General features: G+C 39.3%; 1 protein-coding gene across 5 annotated transcripts in view; it reads right to left on the bottom strand.

Annotated features, from left to right (window-relative positions):
* Positions 1-2,418: 2,418 nt before the first annotated feature.
* The window catches only part of STYK1 (serine/threonine/tyrosine kinase 1), a 56,289-nt gene continuing 33,583 nt past the window's right edge, over positions 2,419-25,124 (bottom strand). For 2 of the 5 annotated variants that reach the window (XM_015430375.4, XM_005570128.5), the window contains 9 exons: positions 17,880-17,999; positions 17,299-17,433; positions 14,427-14,690; positions 12,662-12,843; positions 10,858-10,941; positions 8,178-8,386; positions 6,149-6,189; positions 5,389-5,485; positions 2,419-3,867 (listed from right to left, as the gene is read on the bottom strand). In XM_015430375.4, coding sequence (XP_015285861.3) covers positions 3,663-3,867; positions 5,389-5,485; positions 6,149-6,189; positions 8,178-8,386; positions 10,858-10,941; positions 12,662-12,843; positions 14,427-14,690; positions 17,299-17,433; positions 17,880-17,931 — 1,269 coding nt within the window. In that variant the 5' untranslated portion in view covers positions 17,932-17,999 and the 3' untranslated portion in view covers positions 2,419-3,662. The remainder of the gene's footprint in view (positions 3,868-5,388; positions 5,486-6,148; positions 6,190-8,177; positions 8,387-10,857; positions 10,942-12,661; positions 12,844-14,426; positions 14,691-17,298; positions 17,434-17,879; positions 18,000-25,124) is intronic. The other 3 variants (XM_015430376.4, XM_065523685.2, XR_012419968.1) reach the window with 3 other exon arrangements.

The following is a 25,124-nucleotide window of genomic DNA, read 5'->3' as shown; positions in this document are numbered from 1 at the left end:
TGTATTTACAGAACAAAAGATGTCAGGGCTATTTCATCCAGTTATTAATAAATGGATGAGAGTAGTAAGTCAAGAATAAGTGCATAATGTGGTTTAAATTTTTTAAAATACTCAGAATGAGGTAGTCTATTTTTAATTCATCCATCCACCTTGCTCTTCTCTTTTCCATAACAGACTTCCCTGTGGACTTTAGCCTTATCTGTCTTTTTACCACTCAGTGGTATTAACTTTTTAAATAAGAGAATCACTATCATGCAGAAACACCTAACTTTCCACACCATTCTTTACCACATACGTTCATATATGGAGAGCGCTTGGAGCTACTTCTAGATTATCATGACATGATATATTTAATTCGATTATTCAACCTAAAATTTTTTTCCAGCATTTAACAATATTATATGCTTCAAACGCATAGCATAATCTCTAACTCTTTTGCCCAAAATGGATAAACATAGTCAGCTAAATTAAGGATAATAGGATATCTTCCAGTCTTCCACTGTATTTGCTACTTGTTTATTTCAATGAGCGTGTCAAAGCAAAATTTTAAAAAAATTATTATTTTTTTTTTTTGAGACGGAGTCTCGCTCTGTCGCCCGGGCTGGAGTGCAGGGGCCGGATCTCAGCTCACTGCAAGCTCCGCCTCCCGGGTTTACGCCATTCTCCTGCCTCAGCCTCCCGAGTAGCTGGGACTACAGGCGCCTGCCACCTCGCCCGGCTAGTTTTTTTTTTTGTATTTTTTAGTAGAGACGGGGTTTCACCGGGTTAGCCAGGAGGGTCTCGATCTCCTGACCTCGTGATCCGCCCGTCTCGGCCTCCCAAAGTGCTGGGATTACAGGCTTGAGCCACCGCGCCCGGCCTTAAAAAAATTATTGCAACAAAATTAAGATTAAGAAAACTCCATTAACTTACTTTTTTGTTTTAAAATGCTAAAAAACCCACTGCTATTATTTAATTTTAATAACAGAATACCTAAATCTGGCATGAAAAACATAGTGTTCTCCATGCGCATAATTTGAGAACTACTGGTTCAGACTATTCTATTTTAAATGACGTCGCCAAGTGTCCCTTAGAGACTGTATCTAGGTGGGTGTTTGCTTTATTCCTAAGTGTTGGAACTTTTTTTTAACAATAAAGCATAGATTAGAAAAACAAGACTGGAAGAGAAGGCAATCAAACCAATACAAAAAAATCTATCTAGAGTCAACCTGATTAAACGATAAATATTTTGATTCTTTTTTTCATTCATTAGCTTGGAAACACCCAGGTTGGCTGAAAGGTCAAAGATGCCAGAAATATCATCCTCCTTCTGGAAGAAGTCTGGCCAAATGAGAGAAAGAACCAGTTTTCTTAGAGTGAAAATTATTGTATCCAGTTTTCCAGGCCAGAAAAACAAATACAATGGGGGGTAAAAAATTTAAATATCAATTGTCTGCTTCCTTCCCTCCTACTGAAACAAATAAGACAGTACAACAAAGCAACCTTCCATTTCACTGTGTTCCACTTTCCCTTAGCTCACTGTGCTGCAACCCATATGCTTTCTTGCAGTTCCTTGCCTCAGAATTTTCACACACACGTGTCCTCCTCCTCGGACACGCTTCTCATTCGGCCTGGGTTACTTACCCATCCCTAAGGTCTCAGTTTATAGCCCATTTCTGCTCAGGGAAGTGTTCCTTTTAAACTCCCTTCTGCTACCCTATGCTTTTTCTTGATAGCACTTAACACTTTGCACTTAACAGATACCCACATAAGTAAATGTATAATGTGTCTCACTTTCTAGACTGTAATCAAAAGCTTCCTATTTCTTTTATCCTACACCTAGCCAAGTGTCTGGCACGGCAAGCCTTAACACTCAATATTTTTAAGTGATCAGATAAATAAGTGAATATTTGTAATTTTGACTTAAATGGACAGCCGAGAGGCAACAATGGGATTCCAAAGGACTTTGTAATTTTGTGTGAAGCCACTCTTCCACCCTTCTCCCTACTGCAATTTGCTACCCATTTAAATCCTGACTAGTCATTGTGGAATTCTCAGAGCGGCAAGAATCATTATTCCTTTAGCTAACTCATTAGGATTCCATCAGGATTCCCTCTTCTACAACATTTTTAGCTGCCAGTCATCTTTCTTACGGCAGTCTTAGATGTCCCTTCCAGGGTACCCGAGTGTTTTTTAAAATTGCAGACCATCATGTTCAACAGAATTGCCCTCATGATGATGTTTTCAATATTTTGAAATAGTATGAGTCCACTATCATCATCCAAAAGCATGCAAAAATGATGACTTCATCATTGCACATGTATAATATCACTATTTGTGCCGTATCATCTTTAGGCACATCCTGCCTCGCAGTGTTACCGACTGAGTTTCTCTTCTTGGCCATAGTAGATTTTAAATGAAAAATATATGAAAGGTTCTGGGTTAGGAAAGGCAAAAGAAAAGGAGAAACACATTTATTGAGCACATATGTGCCAGATAGTGTACAAATACATACTCAGTACATACCAGTCCTCAGAACAACCTTGTGAGACAGGTATTATCCACATTTACACATAAAGAGTCCCTTTTCTGACATTGTACGTTATCTCTTGAATTTTTCTATTGACATTAACTTTCATTTATTTACGTTTATCCTCCGTATGATATTTTTAGCGGTTATAAACCAGAAAAACATATTTCCATTTAATAAATATTAATTTAATAAAATAAGTTTCACAGTATATCAATGGATGATTGAAAATTAGAAGCTGCTATCCTCCCATATCAGATTACATTCTTTTCTAGCCCTTGTTAAAGACTGAGCTACAAGGCCTTCTTGCTTAGTTTCTACATTTCCTATTTATTGTGCACACACACAGACACACACATACACACACACAGCATTCTTATCACTGTTCTAACATTGACTCTCTAGGCTTAGTCTCCTTAGTCTAATTAGAATTAGGAAGCTAGCTTAATGAACAATACATGTTGAATGTTCTTAATCATGAAATGACTCCTCCATCTTCTAATTAAACGTAGTAACAGAGTTTACCTGTTTCAGAATCAGATAAAAGGGGACCATCTTTCTTTTTTCTATACCTAAGGTGAAACTCAGAGGTTTCTCCATTATAGTTCTCTTCCAACCCTACATGGAGGGCTCAGGACTGAAGAACTTTGTGTCCTACCACCTTTTCTTGAAGGAGGTGTTGGTCCACATCTGTAATCCTGAGCAAGAAGAACCTTAAATTTTCTTTCCCTTCAACTCTTTTATTGGATTTCTAACTCCTTCATTTCATTCCAAATTTTCTGGACGTTGTAATCATCTGGAGAAAAATGTGGTTCCAGAGGAAACTAGCCTAGGATGGGAGGGATGAGCTTATTTGTGTCATGCCCCAACAAATACTGTAGAGTTCTAAAACTTCCTTTGCACACGTCTACCACTTCTACCCAGGATTTCTAGGACTGGAACAGCAGAAGTGAGACTGACAGTATGTCTTAGCTCAGGGTGTGCAGAGTCTCATCCAGCATCATTTAGATTTCCCGAGAAATGTGCAAAGGAAGATCAAGAATCCATGTCCCATTTCTTCCTTTGTGTCCCCTGGAAAGACCATTCTCTGTTCTTAGAGGAATTGATTCCAAGAACATATAATCATGCATGAATGTTTGTTGCCCGGGACTCTTCAAAGCATGCTATAGTTGTAGAAGAGGCTCTCCACTCTGATGCCGGCCACAGCTGCATACAGTTCAGGTACCACCAACTCTGGTACTTGTAACACAGCCTTGTCATCTGCAGTTTTAATGGCAACTTCTAGGCGCAAGCGCAGCTCTCTAGGTGAGGGGCGGCCAGCCTCACGCCAGCACCAGCAGGACTTCATAATCCCGTACCTGAGAGGGAAACAAGAGAAGCTGACTTCCTTGACAAGGCAAATGTATGGGGAGCATGTCTCCTCTCCTCACAAACCTTAACAAACAACTCTGCAATTCTTTAGTTGTCTTCTGTTTGCCCTGCTACTCATATTCTTCCCAGAGAGTGATATTCCTTCTCAACCTTTTTATATCAAGTCTCTTAATAGCACTTTCTCAACACGTGCTCTTGTATGATAGGAATAACTTAACATTTTCCAAACTAGGGTATGACAGGACAGTTTTATCACTAGACGTTGTTTGCTGTACATTGTAAGCAACGTGCAGTAAAGTAACAGGGCTGGGTAGAACTGAACACATATCGTTTTTACTCTGATATGAGATAGAGTTTTTAATCATTATATACTGCTGCATGCTTTAGGTTGATTTTCATGTTTCATATATCTCCTCATCAAAATGTTACATTCTTTAATGTTTGTGCCTCGAAGCTGCTGCTAGAACTGCAGATGACAAGGCTGTGTTACAAGTACCAGAGGTTGTGGTACCAGGTCAGGTATTTTGTCGGTTAGGCGTCTCTCCCAGTATCAAGACCAGCCTTTTACACATAGAAATGTTTGTCATCAATTTCTTTCTATTGTCCCTAGCTCCATCACTATACTGTGTGCCTGTGTGTGTGTGTATACTCATATATAGTTAAGATATTTAAATTTAATCTGCTTGATGCAGTAATTGTTTATCATAATGAAAACCAAGTGCTGTAGATTTACCCATTCAATGATGAAAAACTTATAAAATAGCAACAATTCTAATAAAAACATGAATATATTCTCTGCTGCCTTCTTATACACAATTTAACCTTTTCTTACATTCTGCAGCAGTTCCTTTTTGAACTTCATTGGTAATAACAGTCTGTGTAATTTTACGTTTCCATTTCCTGCCTCTACGTTGGTTCACTAACTGTCCCTATCTGCTGATAACACTGGATCCTCCTCCTGCCTTTCTAATTTCTGCTTATCCCCCCTTCCTCTGGTTGACTTCTGCCACACTGAGAGCTGGAAAAACAGGGAGACAGTCATTTAAAAGTTAAATACTAAATAAGAACTGGTATACTCTGAATGGGTAACTCTAGTGCAATGGGTTTTATGACAGCTGTCTGAACTGTGGCTGGCAGAAGACTGACATGTAGACTAAACACAACTGTACTTGCATTGGGTTTAGTTTACTTGCTACCTATTTTAGAAGCTTCCCGTGGAACTAAACTATAATAAAATTAGATTCCTAGTGTAGTTCTCAGTGTGTGGTGGGGGTATGTGTGTGTATGTGGGTGAGTATGCGTGACTGTGGATGTATATGTATATATAACATATATGCATATATAATATATGAGATAGGTGTATTTCGCTTCGTGGGTTTGGTTAAAAGCTGTACATTGGTACATACAGACAGGCGAGGATCATCTGAGCACTTTGAAAAGGGCGTGATTGATAGAGAGCAAAACAACATTTGGCATGAAAGAAGAGCAGATCTTTAAAACCCACTTACATGGTACGTGTGCAGCTACTGGGTCTCTTCATGATTTTCCTTTTTTGGAGATGCTGTAGGATGCTGGCAGGAGGGACTTCAGGATACGGTGGTGCCCCTGTCATTATGAAAATAATGAGAACTGTAGGGTCCTCTAAAATACGAACTGTAACTAACACTATTCTTCATCCATTTGGATTGGTTGCTTGCAAAAGATATAGCCATAGGAAAAATACTACATACGATTCAGTTGCTCCCTGGTGATCAAATCTGGATATAACGTAGTGAATTGGGGGGAAAGGTGTTTTGGAGAAAAAAACCTGATAAGTTAGGAGAAACCTGAATCTCTAAGAAAGTAATCAAATAAGACAAAGTAAGACATAAGACCTGCCCTCCACTCTCTGCACATGGGAAGGTGTGCAGTTTCTCAATCAAATGAATTAGTAAGCCTGAAGTAAACATTTTTATGTTTATCCAAGACCACTCTGGGAATTATCCTTGGAATTTGAAAACATCCCGTGGATTTGGTAATATTTTGGGGAAAATAAAGATGAAGAGAGAAAAAGAAAGGTACAAAAGGACAGGGAAGAAGGGAGTGGGGCAAGCAGAAAATAATCAATTTATATGACCATCACGGGAATCAGGCTTAGATAACATGTCATCCATTACAAGCTTCAGCACTGTACTGAACCCTTTCTGAAAGCATACATCACCCACTCCTTAAATAAACATGCTTGCATATTTGCATACAGGTACACACTATTTTGGGGCTCATCCTTACCTAGAGTCACCATCTCATAGAGCAGGATCCCAAAAGACCAGCTGTAAAAGAAACAAAGCCATCTACTTAATTGCTATTTCTGTTTTTCTAAAGAGAGCTCATTTAAGTGTCAGAGGCCTTCAGTAAGAGCCCCATAAAAAAGGCAGATGAAGGAGAATCAAAGATGAGTGTCTGAAAAGCAAAATAACTGCCATTAGAAAGCATTTCTGCTCAATTTCCGTAGATTCGAATCTCTTTTAGGATTGAAGCTATATCTCTATTTACTCTCCTGTATTTTAAATTAATAGATGATTATTATTTGCCTATAACCACACAAACACATTTACCTCAATTACAAAAGCACATTTACCTAAAAATATTCCCTCTGTGTCTCTTTCTTCCTTTCCATCCCTCTCTGCTGAAATTCTAGCCTTTAATCTTAGAGCAAATCTAATCTTTATTCTTAGAGCAAATCCAACAAGTTTTATCATTTAGTCACTATTTTCTCAGTAGATTTAATTCCCCAAACCTAGGAAAAATATTAACAGAGCAAGCTTTATATAGAGTTGAAATTGTTATTTGCCTAAGCAATATGACTTGAGAGGTGTATAGTTCACTATTCTATAATATCATTATTAAATGATTAATATTTTACAGTTAAGTTTATTACCCCCAGATGTCTACTGAAAAGCACATGTCAGTGAAGCAGCAATGGAAATCTCATAACTGACTCATCCTATTAACGGATATTCTAAATTTCCTCTGCTGCTCATGGCATTCATGGCTAGCAGGATATTCTACATTACATCTATTCACTTCTCCAAGCAATTGAGTTATATGGCTACCAAAAGTCAATTGTGATTCTTTATGATCCTGTTAATGTCAATTTTACATGGAATTGCAATTATATGTAGTTATATAACCAATTAGATATTTTATATGCTGATTGCATGCAAAACAGTGTTATCTTCCCTCAAACTAAGTTGAATGTTTTGAAAATTATTTATAAAAATAAACTGCTGAAAAAGAGAGTGTTGTCAAATTGTGTGAGGGAGACAACTGTAGAAAACCGGGAAAAGTAACATCAAAAGTCTGCAAACAATTTCATAATTATCTTCAAGTTTCTCATGCTACCTAAAATCATTCTGAACTGGAACTCAAAAATGAATCATTCTTATTTAGACTAAAAGATACTATTTACACTAAAAGAACAACATACAACTTCATTTGGGAGACTCATCCTCATAAAAAGAAGACTTGGCCCTCCTTGAAAAAAACAGATAATGTACATTTTAAGTTTTATGTTAAAATAAGTGATTGAAGGTATGTATGTTTCTTTTTATTTTAACAATGTGTGGTTTAACTGGCATTTTGGTTATGTGGACCTACCTCCTTCAGATAAAAGAGACTTTACTAGATTAAGTCCTAGGATATTGATGTGAATAATCTTTTCACTTTTTTTTTTTTCTAATTAAGGCTGCTAATCTAATACAGAAGAAGTACTTGAGGCTGGGCATGGTTGCTCATGCCTATAATCCCAGCACTTTGGGAGGCTGAGGTGAGAGGATCACTTGAGCCCGGAAGTTCTAGACCAGCCTGGGCAACATGGTGAAACTTGTCTCAAAAAAAAAAAAAAAGAAAGAAAGAAAAAAAAAAAAAAGCCAAGCGGGGTGGTGCATGCCTATAGTCCTAGCTTCTAGGGAGGCTGAGGTGGGAGGATCACTTGAGCCTGGGAGGTGGAGGCTGCAGTGAGCTGTGATCATGCCACTGCACTTCAGCCTGGGCAACACAGTAAGATCCTGCCTTAGAAAAGAAAGAAAAGAAAAGAAAAGAAAAGAAAGGAAAAGAAAAGATTGAAAAAGTACCAAAAAGGACTGCAGACAGATGACAAACATGAACTCTTGTCACAGAACATTTCTGCTTGAGAGTATGCCTGATTTCTAAGTAGAGATTATATTTGTAGAAATAATTGGCAACAGATCAAATCATATTGAGGGAGAACACCCAAGTCATGAAGAAAGTAAACTCAGAGTCCAGGAATAAACCGTACACATCTGCTCTGATGCCAGCAGGTTTCAGGAGAAGCCGTTCTGGGGCAAGCCACTTGAGAGGTGTGGTTTGAGTAGAGGAGATGGCCCCTCGGGTGTAAACTTCATAAGCCAGGCCCAATCCACAGAGCTTAGCAGTGAGATCACTTTGGATCAGGATATTCCTGGCTGCCACATCCCCATGGAACAAATGCTTATCCTGCAGGAATTCCTGTCAAGATAAAATCAAATATGATCAGCTGTCTGAGATCACAGCTTGGGTCACAGACAAGGAGAGACAGTCCTAGGAATCTTCAAAAACACAAGGACATTTTCTACTCTGAACAAGTCTCACTAATAATGATACGTCACTTCCAAAGCATCCTAATGAATCGCACGTTTCTGCGTTGTGTTTAGGAATACCAAATTGAGCAAATAATTCAAATGACATTAATACTGGATTTTGAAAATATAATCACCTCTGTGTCAAACACTGACCCCTGCTTGATTTTCCTTTCCCGTGAGAAAGGACCCAGCTAGACACTGGAGAAGGGAGTAGATTCCAAGTTTCTTCCTTTTTTCTTTTTTTTTTTTTTTTTTGAGACAGAGTCTAGTTCTGTTGCCCAGGCTGGAGTGCAGTGGCGGGATCTCAGCTCATGGCAAGCTTCGCCTCCTGGGTTCACGTCATTCTCCTGCCTCAGCCTCCTGAGTAGCTGGGATTTCAGGCGCCTGCTACAAGCCCAGCTATTTTTTTGCATTTTTAGTAGAGACGGGGTTTCACTGTGTTAGCCAGGGTGGCCTTAATCTCTTGACCTCGTGATCCGCCCACCTTGGCCTCCCAAAGTGCTGAGATTACGGGTGTGAGCCACTGCACCCGGCCTGATTCCAAGTTTCTAGCAGTAGTCCCCAAAACAATGTAATACATACCAAAATTGAGTATCATAATGAAAAATTTACATACATATCTCACTTTTTACCCTAAAATAACTGCATGAGTTGAATTCAGAAATTCTCTTTTAGATAAATTGAAATTTTACAAATGGCCACAGAGTTATTAAGTGGTACTGACCAGAACCAGGTATTATAATTCATAGGATATACTATATAAACTCTACTAAAAATTCTCAAGCCAGTCTGCATATTGGAATTGCCTGAGAGCTTTTTAAACATAAGATTTTCACCCCAGATTTACTAAACCAAAATGTAAGAAGAAAGACCTGGTAACCTACATTTTTAAGAAGTATCAAATTCTAGTACAGCCAACAGAGCATCGGAGAGCTATGGCACACTATGATAATTGATTTTTGGAGTCATTTCTGATGGCATCAAACTATTCAAGACATAAGGAGAAGCTGCAAAACTATACATGACTGAAGACCTGGAGATTGAGGGCTGTAATTACTATTACTAAACAAGGATGGTATAGAAAATTAAAACGTAAAGGTGATAATTTCCAATCACTGATGATAAAGAAAACTAGCAGTTTTCTGTGTCTGGTGAAGCTTTAAAATAAGAAATTACACTGCCGTGATAAGAATTAAAGAATGTAACTGACTTTGAGGTTGTTAAAAGTAAGAAAACAATAGTATGATATTGCCTGGTAACAGGTAGCACAGGGTCCTGATGAATGCACCAGTTTGACCAATTCAACCCTGTATGGCACCTCTGCAATTGTGGTTCTGAATACAGGGTAGGCTCTATCCTGACACTCTTTATCAAGGGAACATACCAACGAGGCCTTCCAAGCACCATAGACAATATTCACGTATATGATGTGTACTCTCCCTTGTCCCATAGGAGCTTCACCCATAACTATTACTCTTTACCCACCTTAATCCTTTTTTTCTAACCTTTTCCTGATTCCACTTAGATCCCTATATTCCACACCTCAAGGTGACAAGATATATCAAATACTTAAAACAGCAGCTTCACAGAGCCCTGATTTTCCATAGCAAATGTTAATTTTAAACACAACTATTTAAATAATTTCATAGAAATAGACATAGAAAGTTCCTGGGTAATTCTGGTAAAGGTAAATTTTTTATCTTAAACCCTGAGTTCTTTGTCTTCTCTCTTTAAGTTGTTTTAAAATAAAGGAATTATCCAACTGTTGCTCTTTTCATTCATCCTTTTCCACTTGTTCCTTAATCATTTTGTAATTACATGTACTCCCTGTCACATTCAGTATCAAAGCAAGTCTCTAACCAAACATGTTTTGAACTAGTTTTTCTTGTTTTTCAGGTATAAAATTGCATACTTCCTTCTGGTTCTGTCGCCTTTCACCCATTCAGTTTCTCTTTCTGTATCTTTTCCCTACTTGCTTCCCTATCCATCTCTTTTAATTCTATTATTAGTACATATGGGGATGTAAAAGTATCAAGTAAATGGGCGTATACCTCTTGGCCCTGGCTGTTGAATTTTAGGACTGAAAAATCTTTAAAATCCTTCCTGTTCCTTGTATAAACCCTAAGTTGACTACTTTCTTCCTGAAATTACCAATAGTGTAGTAAATTATCTAGATAAATCCCTAAAGAAGGGACTAAAAACAATTTATCCATGCTAGAGTTTCTGCCCCCTAACTTCTATCTAATTTTCTTTAAAACATATACACCACTTGAGAATATTAGTATGAGAAATATGGCATAAAAAACAAGGTTAACAAGGAAATGTCACACCATCAGTTGTCATTTTGCATCGTCTTACCAGCGCCAAAAGGACCTGCTTTCCAATGTGATATACTTGTTTTTCTGTGAGATCATAGAGAAGACCATCCATGGTCATCACATCCTAGAGACAGGGGGAAAAAAGCCATTATATCAAAATGGCACTAACAGATTTGGAAAAGAAATAAAGTTGGGCAGAGATACTCTGAAATGCAGTTACCAAAGCTAAGAAAAATATAAGGACTAATGTTCAAAGTGAGGCTGATGTGGGAGATTTTCAAATAGGCAGAGAAATAAAATGATCAACTGGACTGGAAAAACAATGACAGACATAGATGAATAGCAGGTAAGTAAGGCAAGTATAAATAAGACTATCCACTGAATAAAACAGCAGTTTTTCTGGGGCTCTGTGTGAGTGTGCGTGTGTATGCACATGTGAGCATACATGTGTTCATGATTAATTTAGCACATTAACTGAATGCATCTTTATTGAATGCCTGAAATGTCCCTTATTCCATGTTAGGAACTTGGAATACAAGCATGAGTAAAATAGCATGGCTGCTGCCTTCTGGAGCTTGTTGTGTGACAGGCACATGTGAATCAGAATCAAATAATCACACATAAATCAATGGTTACGTATCTGTAAGTGCCATAAAGGAAATGTACAAAGTGCTAAGACAGCATATGATCGTGGGCAGAAGAGAGTTGATTGAGTTGGAGGGACAGGGAAATTGTTTGATGAGATCTGAAGGATGAGTGGAAATTAACTATGAAAAGAAGAGAAGAGAGAAGTTTGGTGGAACAAGAAAAACATATAAAGATAATCTGAAATAGAGCTGCGCGGTATTTTTGAAAAATGGAAAGAAGCTAGTGCAGTTAGAGGACAAAACAAATTTTAGATGAGTGACCTCTTTGAAAAGTTTAAAATGCCTAAATACTTGCAATTGTCCTATTGACAACACTGGATGGAAGACAATAACAGGCTCCCTTTCTCATACACATTCAGTTGTACAATAATCAGCATATGAGGGAGGTTCAAAGAATGTTGAACTTGCTCACTAGCAAGTGAGAAACTAGGGAAACAGGTAACACTTCTCAAAGAGGAATACAGAACAAGAGAAATTGCAAGGAAAAGGACATCCATTTGAGGCTAAAAATGTCTGAACATTTTAATTTTAAAAAACATGAGTTTGAGATACAAAAGTTTTACAAGCTAAATTTCTCCCTGAGTTTGCCCCACCATACTATGGTAATGTTACAGAATGGAAAACACACTTAATAACCACAACAAAATTACAATCATTATCAAAAATACTCATGTTGTTACATAATTATCTTTAAAACAGCTACCATTTTGAGTGCTTACTCTGTACCAACCACTGCGGTTTTCACATACGTAATTTCTTGTATTTTTTATAATAATTATTACTCCCATTTTACAGATTCAGAAAACTCAGTATCAGAAAGGTGACTTGCTCAAAGTCACATAACTAGTAGGAGGTGAAGCCTAAAGTCCATGCTCTAAACTTGTACTGTCCACTCTGTGCTCATTAGCCACATGTGGCTATTTAAACTTCTATTACTTAAAGTTAAATAAAATTTAAAATTTAGTTTCTCCATCACATCAGCCACATTTCAAGTGTCTAGAAGGCATCTGTGATTAGCGGCTTATCACATTGGATGGAGCAGTTATAGAACATTTCTATAATTACAAAAAGTTCTATTATTCTGTCATGCTATTATAATGTCTCTGCATTTTGTCATTTGTCACACTAATTGACATATGAAAAGCTAATCAACAAGGTCAAGCCTTAACCTCCTAATACCTCTGCCCTACTGCTCACCCGCCGACAGGTCCAGAGAAAGTTGAGCAGGTCCCCGTGGGCCACATCCTCCAACACCATATAGAGTGGCAGCTGTTCAGTGCAGCAGCCTTCCAGCTGCACTAGGTTCTTGTGTTTTCCCAGGTATTGATGGAATTGGATTCGCCCTAAGAAATCTTGTACCTCATGGAGCCCAGCTGGTTCTGTAGAGGATGAAAGAGCCAGGCAGTGAGCAGTCAGCGCATCCTCGATGAGTGGGAGGCAGGGAGCAGGAGGCAACTTAAGACGGTAATTCTCAAGGCCCCACATGGGAGTGAATGTAGGCAAAAATAAATACAAAGGGGACCAATTAGAAGAAGATGATGCTTAATATCACTGATCTTTTATCAAAGGTAACACAGAATCATAATTATTAGAACTGGATAGGCTTTCATCTGCCTAAACAGAGAGATAGTCTGTTTGCATTAAACAGTTATTGCTATTTAGTCCTTTGGATTCATACCCTTGCTTGTCTTACCTTTGTTCTATGTATCCACCATTACTGGCCCATATCATGAAGAAGAGAGAGAGAGAGAAAGAAATATAATATAAGCTGGGTTCAATGGCTCACGCCTGTAATCCCAGCACTTTGGGAGACCGAGGCTGGTGGCTGAGGTCAGGAGTTCGAGACTGGCCTGGCCAATATGGTGAAACCCCATTTCTACTAACAATACAAAAATTAGTTGGCCATGGTAGCACATGCCTGTAATCCCAGCTACTTGGAAGGCTGAGGCAGGAGAATCACTTAAACCTGGGAGGCGGAGGTTGCAGTGAGCCCAGATTGCACCATTGCACTCCAGCCTGGGTGACAAGAGCAAAACTCCGTCTCAAAAAAAAAGAAATATAATATCAGGAAAGGGTATCAAAGAATAAAGTAAAATGAGGAAACAACCTCAGAATCCTAGTCCAAGTAACATCCATTGTGAAAAATATCAGTTTTAACAGCCTCCATAGCAAAGAAGAGCTAGGGAATCTAGGATGCAAGGATGTTTTAACATACGCAAATCAATTCTGTGACATACCGCATTAACAGAATAAAGTATAAACATCATATGATCATTTCAATCAATGCAGAAAAGGTATTTGATAAAATGCAATATCCTTTCATGATAAAAACACTACACAAACTAAGTACAGAAGGAATGTACCTCAACACAATAAAGACTGTGTAAAAACCCACAGCTAACATCTTACTCATCATAACATTGTACTTATTCGTGGTAGTCATTTTAGTTATTATTTGGAGATTGGGTGAGGATTCACAAATAAACAATTTGTGTAATTATAAAAAGGGCCGGGCGCGGTGGCTGAAGCCTGTAATCCCAGCACTTTGGGAGGCCAAGGCGGGTGGATCACGAGGTCAGATGATCGAGACCATCCCAACTAACACGGTGAAAACCCGTCTCTACTAAAAAATACAAAAAACTAGCTGGCAAGGTGGTGGGCGACTGTAGACCCAGCTACTCGGGTGGCTGAGGCAGGAGAATAGCGTAAACCCAGGAGGCGGAGCTTGCAGTGAGCTGAGATCTGGACACTGCACTCCAGCCTGGGTGACAGAGCAAGACTCTGTCTCAAAAAAAAAAAAAAAAAAAGGACACCAAGAAAAACATTTCTGTCTCAGGTTTCCACTCTATTTCCTTCTTCTGTACACAGCTGTGATCACAACGGTTAGTTAACATCTCAATGTTCACAAAGCCTGTTAATATTTACTGTTAGGGGAAGGGGAGTCAAACACTTCTTGTTTTACCTTTTAAAGCCTTGAGAATAACACTCTTGGGCTTAGAAGCGTCCCCAGTGTTCATATTGGCTCGCAAGATAGGCCCATAGCTACCGTTGCAAATCTGCTCCAGAACTTCAGAGAGTTGCTCCCGCGGCACCTGCAGCTTAGCCAGGGCAGGTGTAGCTCCCAGAAAGTTTTCCACTGATGTCTCCTTAAGTGGCAAAGCCACATTTCCTCCATGTCCAGCTGCTTCCCAGCTTAGGTCCCTAGACGGAGGGACAGGGGCAATGTCTAGAACAGAAAGATGGTGTCAACCAGTTTTTCTCTGCCCTGGGAATTCCCAGAAAGCAGACCCCGAAACAAACTGGCAAGCAAGTTCCTTCAGCAGTTTTCTCTCTGGCCAATGTGGAGTTGTCTTCTGATGCTTCTCTATAAACCAGCATCAATGCCAAGTTTGTAGAACCTTTACGATAATCCCCATTACTTCTTAGGACAACTTGAGAAGGACCCTAGGAAAGCGGTCATGACACTTCCTTTCTGCCTTCCTTCCTCTGGGTTACAATTGAATACTCCCCATGAGTGTGGTATGGAGACAATTAGGGAAGTTCCTGAATAGGAATCCAAACCACAGATGCCTAAAGGTGGAGGTAACTGCCACTGAGAACTGTCATTTAAGTCAGACAAATGGCTTTCAAAGTTGAAGGAAAGGTATGGGTAATTAATCAACTTTAAGCTATGGTTATTCTTCCTCCCTCAAGTTACCCCAAAAGTCAAGTTATTTCATATATCCTTGAGTCTCGGTCAAAAAAGTCTTCGGGTACTTTCTCCCTCCCTTGGCCAGCAAAAAAGAGAGGTTCATCCTTCTTATTAAATCTACATTTATTCATTTATTCAATAAATACCACTTATTACATGCCAGGTACTGTTCTAAGTGATGGGAACAGGCAAAGTCCAGATTCACCTGAAGATTACTTTCTAGTGGTAGGGGAGAGGAAGCAGGTAATAATATATCAAGCAATTAATGTTGTGGAGGAAAATAAAAGATGGAGAAAAAGCTGAGTGTGGTGCCATGAGCCTGTAATCCCAGCTATTGGGAATTAGCATTCAGCCTGAGCAACATAGCGAGACTCCATCTCTTAAAAAAAAAAAAAAAAAAAAAAAAAAAAAAAAAAAAAAAGGCAGTAGGGAGAAGCAACACCAGTGAATCAGTCACCTATGTTATATATGAAGGTCAAGAAAGGCCTTTCTGATGAGATAACATTTGAGAAAGGCCTGGAAGCAACTAGGGAGCAAACCATGCTGGTGTCAGGGAGAGTACTGTAGGCAAAGGGAGCAAAAATTGCAAAAGCATTAAGCTGGGAGCATACCTAGAATAGTTGAGAAACAGCAAGGAAGCCACTGTAGCTGGAGCCAAGTGGGATCATTGGAGAGTAGTAGGAGATAAGGCCAGGGAGGCCCAGATCATGTAAGGCCATGGAAATAATTTTGTCATTTTTCATTCTGAGCAAGACGGGAGGTTACTGCATGTGTGTGTGTGTGTGTGTGGCAGAGAGATTTCAATCTGACAACGAACAGGACTGACTATTAAAAGACTCATTCTGACCTTTCTATAAAGGAGTAGGGGCAGAAGCAGGGAACGTTAAGAGTGTGTTGCAGTCATCTGTGAGATGTGAGAGTAACTTGGGGTTATTTTGAAAACAGGGTAACAGTGTTTGCTTATGGATTAGATATGGACTATGAGAGAAAGAAGGGAGTTAAGGATATCTTCAAGGTTTGAGATTGAAAACGCAGAAGACAGGACTTGCCCTTTACTAAGACAGGCAGGACTATTTGGGGAGGACATTTGTGAGAGAATTTCAGGACCTTTGTTTTGGTCATATTACATATGAGATTTGTATTCTATTGAAACTGTGCAGTAGGTGGGTTAATACGAGAATCGAGTTCAAGGGATTATCATTGGAATAGAAAACATATTTGAATCCATAAGACTAAAAATTATAGCATTTAGGAAGTGGCTTTAGTTTTTTTAAGTATTTCAAGAAAAGAAGTTCAAAACTGTTTCAAATGCTTTTGACAGATCAGGTAAGAGGAAAACTGAGAATTGATCATTGGACTTGTCAACATAGCTGTCATTGATGACCTTGGAAAGACTTGTTTTGGTAAAGTGGTAGAGAGAAAAACCTTATTTTAGTGGGTTCAAAAGAGAATGTGATGAGTAGAAGTACTAGAAGTGAGTTTAAGACAACTTGTTTGAGAAGTTTTCTATAAAAGTGAAGTATAAGATAAGTGGGATAAAATTTAAAGAAAAACAAAGGATTAGCCACTATAGAGTTTCATATTATTACGAGAGTTTTCTTTTTCCTTCTTTTTACCCTGAGTTTCATATATGAGCTGATTCCCTTTTATTATATGCTCAATGGAACTCCGGAATAGACTGTTATCATCTACTTAGCACTTCAAAGACTATTAAAATATGAAGGCCCCTCCTTTCCATCATATATCCTGGAGGCAAAGATTAGGAATGGAATGTATCATAGGGTGATATGTCATCCTCCTAGGATGTTAATAAAGCCCTGGACTTTACCCCCTTAGGTCTTTCTCCTAGGTCCTTAGGCACTCATATAGTCAAAGTTTTGATAGTCCAATAGGAATAGAAACAGGTTATATGAGGTTTTTTCTTGCACAATCTTTTTTCAGTCAGTAAGCACATGTTGAATTCCAACTCAGGACTTCCTAGAAAAGAGATCATCCCCCTCTCAACTCCATGGGAGGGAACCCATGCCTCTCTCATTGCAGGTATCTAGACTTCTACACATGGGCTCATTGAAACTTAGACCATACTTTTTCCTAATCTCCATCTTCTTTAAGCCCCTGCCCAGCCCCAAAGTTTGAGCTTTACCTCGAGGTCCAGGACGCTGCTGTTGAGTTCTTTGTTCTCTGATAAAAAGCCACAGGATGACCCCAAGAAGGATGAGGAAGATAGTAACCAAGAAGGTTGGGACGATAATCACTTCATACTGCTTCTCCTGGATGACTGGGTAAGCAATCACATAGGAAGAGAAGAGAATGAAGAAGAAGCCTAACCTGGCGTTCATGCAATTTCCCCTATGCACCAGCAATCAGCTCATCATACATGAAAAGGTCATCTCTTCTACCTTCCCCTCTACTTCCATTCAACAGAAACACTGCTGGGAGTAACTCTCTAATCCGAAACCCCAGTGGCCCTGTTTCTTAGCCCATCAAATGTACATGACGTTGCTTCTGGCAGTTTTCTTACCAAGATTGAAGATGCAGCATCTGGATCGCTGATTAGCACTTACCCTCTCCCCAAAAAGACAACGGCTTCTAGTCCCCATCCTTTTATCACCACTGTCTTCATTTCTACTGGAAATCAAATCATCCTCCTTCTAGAATCTATCCAGACCTTAGCCTTCATAATTCTACAATCAGAGGAGAGACATCTGTGGAATCTGTACTTACCACACAACTTGTCACTGAGACTGCATTCCAGGAGCGTCCGTGTCATGCCCATTGCCACAGGGCTGTCCTCTTCCCTGCTAGGCCCACAGAGAATGCACAGAGCACAGCTGTGAGTAATTCCTAAGGATTGAGTGATTTTTGAAAAAATAAAAATAAAATGAATGAAAAAAATAAATGAAACACAACCAGAATTTTACACTGCCTCTACAGATCGCTAGTTAGGTAATTGGCTACCTCTCTGAGTCATCCGTTTATCTCTATCTACCTAGCTGACATTCAGGTTGGAAGAACCCTCCCGACCTTCTCCTTTCAACATTTCTCTTTTCTCTATTATACAGCAAAGACAGCTCTGATCTGCTCTTCTCCTTTCATTCAATTGTTACTGAAATTATTTTAAAGTCTCCCCTCCCAGCTGAGACTTCTGCTCCCATGATCAAGTACAGATTCACAACATCTATCTGAACCGTGATCCACGCGTTATGTAGGCATGATCTACCTCCCCTACAGTATTAAGCATGTCTAATATGTTTTTTTTTTAGCTGTGCATCACATTTTTTAAGCAAAACTGTTTTTTGAAGTTGGGATCTTGCTCTGTAGTCCAGGCTTGAGTGCAGTGGTGTGATCACGGCTCACTGAATTCTCAAATTCTTGGGTTCAAGTAATCCTTCTGCCTCAGTCCCCTGAGTCTCTGGAATTACAGGCATGAGCTACCATGTCTAGCTCTAAAGAAAACATTTAATTTCATTTTTACACACAGTTAATTCAGGTAATGAATAAAAAATTGACAGATGTCAAAGGACATGAATTACACATTTGCTTTATTTCTCTGAAATATCCGCACCCTCACAAGCAATGAACAGACAGCATTTATCAATGAAAACTATTTAATTCTTCATCCCTCAGAGCTTCAAGGTGCTTCCTCTGCTCATATCAGATATAGACATGGACACTGATTGCTACCAGGATATAAAGGAAGTATCAGTACCAAGCCACCTTCTCTTTCTCTCTTAAATAAAAAGAAAATACATTCATATGATTCAAAAAATAAAAATGTAAAATAGGATAGCATAAAAATCTTTCTCCCACCCCATTCTTTTCCATTTATCCAGTTCTTAACTCTCCTCCAGTCTCCTCCAAGTAGACTCTAGTTATTAGTTTCTTGTTTGTCTGACAATGGATTCTTTATGTGTATCACTGTTAAGTCTATATAATATAATCAGTACATATTTCAAATAACACCCCCAGAAACTTGGTTCTTTCTTTCAGAAGAGAACTCATGTTTGCCACTCTCCCATCCCTCTCCTAAATTTATATTTTGCCTTTGCTTGACAAGACACGCCCATGTTTCTATAGTCAGCAAAGCCTACTTCTTTAATTCTGATTAACTTGAAAGAAAATATAGTGATTTTTCTCCTAAATAAGTCTAAATATGTGATCCAGTTTTGGAGTGACTCGATAAAAACATAAAACAAAAATCAGAAGCATAGCTTACATAATATGCTACCATATTGTACAGGTGTTACATTGGCCATATTGTGCGGTCCTCTACTATTACATTATGCATTGTTTTTATTATAGATACTAACAACCACAGTGTTACTTACTGAGGTAGAATCTCTCAGTGCCTGAAAGACCTATGTAAAGAAGCCTCCCAGATTCTGCCTTACCTGTTTTCCACTCTTCCTGGAGCACCATGAACTTGTATGTGTGTTCAATAGTTAAGCAATTCCCTTATAACTCAAGAGAGACAAAACTGCGTAGTTGGTTGACAAAAGCCCAGGTAGACAGCAAAGTAGCCAGCGAGTGGAAAATTTGCACAGAAGACGGAAATTCTTATCCTTATCCTTATTCTTAGAACGGGATCTAAGAAGTCGACGAATAGTTAGATAGCAAAGTCCACCATATCTAGTGTGTAAACCAAAAAGGCAAGGAGAAATGTGGCTGAGAAAGTTTTCACAATTCACGAGGCCACATGGAAGGACTGGCACTTGTGATGAAACTTTCAAGAAACAGACCCTTAAGAGAGTGGCACAAAGGAGAAGGTCTGAAAAATAAAACACTGGATCAGTAGGGTGAATTCAGGAAGGCTATTAGAAAATTCATCACTGCTATTCTCATTCTTATTTTCCTTTCCTTCACTTCCTTTTCAGTGGATTATCAGAAGTAATTATTTTCATTCAAGGAGCAGCCAGTTTAACCAGTTTGGCTTTCTGGGGAGGAGGTTCTCAGCCTACTCCCTCTTACCACAGCACAAGTGGAAAAAAAGGGTCAGTCAGCAGCTAGCTCAGATTCGTGAGCTCTGCCCAGAAAACAAACTACGCACCCACTGATACATACTGCAGGGAGTCGTTTAAAGTCATATGTGTACGTGTACCCCGACATGGGTACAGTGAACTGCTCATGGAGGGCATCCATACTCAACCATATGCACCTGGCCAAACACACCTATCCCTGATAATTCAAACTCATGCTTACACCCTTACACTGACTATCACACCTATTACAGAGCACTCACCTTTGGATGCACTATGGCCTGCTACTGCATTTCCTGAACCAGGTTCTCACCATCCCATTTATTTGTACATAAGTCGTTTAAAGAGGCAAGGCTTATTGATATCTCGCAGCCCAGTGAAATTGGATGCCAGAGCAAGAAGATAAATGTATAGAATGATGAGGCCCACTCAATGAAATTGCTTTCCATATGTGTATACAATAAGCCCTTTCTGATGGTTACGGTTTAGGTAGAGGCATATGGAGCATACCAGATGAGTCTAGGATTTTTAGGGCATACACACCAGGCACACCCACATATCCATGAACGCCAGTGTGGGAAACCTCACCACAAAGAGGCCACCAAAGCTCATACATCAGAGAATGCTTATATTTACTTGTAACAGCAATATTCCTCTCTAGATCACTGTTTTCCTTGAAATTCACACACAGAAACCACATGGCTTGGCCTGCCCACTCTGACAAGCTGAGAAAAGTCATGCCTTGATGCCAAAACCCTTGAGGATGACTTTTCCCATGGGTACAATTCTGGCCCACCTGACCACTAGAAGGATACTTCTGACCAAGGTGCCTGTTCAGTCTGACCAATACTCCACTCCCTTTCATTGTATCTAAATACTTTTCCCAATATGTCATATCTTATATCGTATAAGAAATAGCATATCTGAAACTAAATATTCTCCTGCTGTAGGCTACTGCTTCTTCTCTTAGCTGAACTGTAAGTTCTTAACACTATAAAGCATTATCCACAGTTATCCACAGTTCTCTATTTAATGTTATGAATAATGAAATCCATGGCACTGGAATCAAGGGTCTAGTGAAATTGTAATATATTTTATTCTGACAACTACGTTTGATAGTTGTAAAATACGATTGTATATACTTTGCCTTTAGTTTACATAATCCTATATCTACAGAGCCAAATCTCTTCAGGCAGGGTTCTAATTAGAACAATAATATCGTCTCTCTGGTAGTTATCATTACTAAATGTTCTCTCATCAGTTGCTTCAGACTTTCTCTTAGCATGTTAAAGTTTTAACTCCCCTCTTTTTTTTTTTTATTATTATTATACTTTGAGTTCTAGGGTACATGTGCATAATGTGCAGGTTTGTTACATATGTATACTTGTGCCATGTTGGTGTGCTGCAGCCATCAACTCATCAGCACCCATCAACTCGTCATTTACATCAAGTATAACTCCCAATGCAATCCCTTCCCCCTCCCCACTCCCCATGATAGGCCCCGGTGTGTGATGTTCCCCTTCCCGAGTCCAAGTGATCTCATTGTTCAGTTCCCACCTATGAGTAAGAACATGCGGTGTTTGGTTTTCTGTTCTTGTGATACTTTGCTAAGAATGATGGTTTCCAGCTGCATCCATGTCCCTACAAAGGACACAAACTCATCCTTTTTTATGGCTGCATAGTATTCCATGGTGTATATGTGCCACATTTTCTTAATCCAGTCTGTCACTGATGGACATTTGGGTTGATTCCAAGTCTTTGCTATTGTGAATAGTGCCGCAATAAACATACATGTGCATGTGTCTTTATAGCAGCATGATTTATAATCCTTTGGGTATATACCCAGTAATGGGATGGCTGGGTCATATGGTACATCTAGTTCTAGATCCTTGAGGAATCGCCATACTGTTTTCCATAATGGTTGAACTAGTTTACAATCCCACCAACAGTGTAAAAGTGTTCCTGTTTCTCCACATCCTCTCCAGCACCTGTTGTTTCCTGACTTTTTAATGATTGCCATTCTAACTGGTGTGAGATGGTATCTCATTGTGGTTTTGATTTGCATTTCTCTGATGGCCAGTGATGATGAGCATTTTTTCATGTGTCTGTTGGCTGTATGAATGTCTTCTTTTGAGAAATGTCTGTTCATATCCTTTGCCCACTTTTTGATGGGGTTGTTTGTTTTTTTCTTGTAAATTTGTTTGAGTTCTTTGTAGGTTCTGGATATTAGCCCTTTGTCAGATGTTAACTCCCCTCTTTAATTGGGAATCCTGAGGAGAAACAGTGCGATGAAGGAGACACAAAGGGGAAGAGAATGAAAGTAAAATGAGGAGTAAAGTCCATGCTAAATCTTTACGAGACTATAGTCTGAAGACCATAAAAGCTCATGAATATAACTATAACGAAATTGAACTAAATAGTAGTATTAATTCTCTAAACTTTTACACATACGATACAAGCATAATGTCACACTGCATTTAGGCATCTATTTTAATTCACACTATATTCTATTTGCAACCATAACACAACTCTTATTAAGTGGCATTTCTGTTCAGTTAGCACAATACAGTCTCCCAGACACAATCTGCAATTTACCCATGACTTTCCAGAGTAAACTATTCTTACCAAAATATACCTAGACGTAAGACTTCTAAAATCAGATTTCCTGTACTCTGCCTGCTTACGTGTGGTGAAAAATTCCGTGATTGAACTCACTAGAACATCTGGCTCTATTCCAGTAAGGTACAATTAAATCCATTGTGCCAGCCTCACCTTCAAGCTTACTGCTTGCTTATCAACACATGCGGATCTTCTAGCCATGTTCTTTTTAGATAGACAAGTGATCCACCCTCCCAGGTGGATGCCACATGGGTCAAGGAAGTTATTAATGGCTTTGGGCTATGGGGCAGAAGACTCAAAGACTAAAAGTGAGGAGGGTAAACTATATGGAGGTAGCAGCCCCTAGCCTGAAACAGTCTGCCTTCTTGTACAGTCAGTCTTTCATCCTTACCCTTGAGCTATCTGGAAAACAAAACAAAACAAAAACAAAAAACCAAACCAAACCAAAACCCAAACCAACAAACAAAAAACATGTTTAATGGGCTGAACATATTAATTTGGAGGTGAGACAGAGAACAATGCTCAGATCTAGAGGATTTGAGAATTACTTGTTACCAACATCCTATAAAACAAGCTTCCTGTTTGCAGATCTAATAAACCTGTGTTTAGTAACTACGGTGTGCCAGGTATTGTGCTAGGCACTTTCATACAAAGAAGGCAAGGCAGAAACTGAAGGGTTAAGTTATGAATTAGTGATTAAGTTATAAATTGGCCACTTTTTTTTTTTTGAGGTGGAGTCTTGCTGTTGTTGGCCCATGCTGGAGTGCAATGGCATGATCTCGGCTCACTGCAACCTCTGCCTCCCAGGTTCCAGCGATTCTCCTGCCTCAGCCTCCCAAATAGCTGGGATTACACGTGCATGCCACCATACCCAGCTAATTTTTGTATTTTAAGTAGAGACAGGGTTTCACCATGTTGGCCAGGCTGTTCTTGAACTCCTGACCTCAGGTTATCCGCCCGCCTTGGCCTCCCAAAGTGCTGGGATTACAGGCATGAACCACCATACCCCACCAAATTAGCCACTTTTTAAAAAAAATGGCAGAGCAAAGTTGCACACCCAGGTCTTTTACTTACAAACCCAATGTTCTTTATACTATTTCCTTATACATATATACTTGTCTTTCAAATAAGCAAGACCAATGAGGTCAAGAAGGATTACATTAGAATCCAAAAGAATCATGGAGACCACAAGGCTGAAACCAAATTTTACTAACAAATGCACTCTAATTTGGAAAGAATGCATGAATTGAATCTGCCTGTAAGGGTGTCATATAGGAACCTCATAGGGACATAGATGACATCTGCCTGTCTGTCTTTAAAGTATATTCTGAAAATAGAGGTAGAATCAGAATTTTTTTCCCAGTATTCACCAGATTATGCCATCTTGGATTGTTTCCTTTGTTCATTTTCCTGGGTCTGATCCCCAATCCTATTTCTATCTTCTGCTTTTTGAGTAAAACAGTCCGGTTCTTAGGACTAGCCATCTTCCACCGTGAGCATGAGGGTCAGGAAGAGACCAGAAATTGCAGGGCACAGGGCACTGGCCTAGGAATTAGGGTCTTCATGCGGCTCTCTCAGGGCCCCAGGCTCTCCCTTTCTAGGGAAACAAACCAGTGAGAGGACACCGAGTGCATGGAAGGGCACACTGGAGACATGATTCTTTGTAAATCCAGAGAAGCATATTTGTGTAGATAACTTGCCTTATGCCCGGTGATAGCTCCTAGTGTGGGTGAGGCAGGGAGGAGGTTACCTAAGAGAGGTTATCTTGTCTTCTCACTCTTCTCAGATATTGAGAAATTGTGCTTATTCTGATCTTTGCCCTCCCTCATCTTCCTAGAGACCCAGGGATCAAACCGAACTTTGAAACTCTAGGGAAAGTGTTTCAGAGGGCTTCTCATAGGGAAACCCCTTTCCACCATGGTGCCTAGGAGTCCCTGAGCCTGTTTCAACAGATCTTTTGACTCATTGGTGCTCACCAGATGATGACATCTGAGGGCTATCAGCTTTTCTTGCTTCCTATTTTTACCTATCTCCAGAGATTCCTGAAACATACGTGATATACAGTTGAGATGAGGAAGCTTAATCTGTATCCTGGTACCTCACAAAAATTTACTTTGCAGAGGAGCGAAGTGATTGGAAACCAGGCCCCATAACATCTAGGTAAGAAGCGTAGTGCTCACAGACACTTACAAACAGCATCAGATTTTAAATATGGTTTCACAGATAAACACATTTTATTTCCTTTGAGGTATTATACACATTCAAAACAGCTTATTTTTATCATAATTATCTTGCTATTTTTTATGTGCCCAATTCCATAATCCTTCATCTACCAGTTTCAAACAAAAGCCCAAAAATAGCGTATCTTAAACTA

This window comes from Macaca fascicularis, chromosome 11 (genome assembly GCF_037993035.2).
Source record: "Macaca fascicularis isolate 582-1 chromosome 11, T2T-MFA8v1.1".
Classification (NCBI taxonomy): domain Eukaryota; kingdom Metazoa; phylum Chordata; class Mammalia; order Primates; family Cercopithecidae; genus Macaca; species Macaca fascicularis.
The sequence above is the reverse complement of the archived record's forward strand: the minus strand, read 5'-3'. Positions and strand labels throughout refer to the sequence as shown.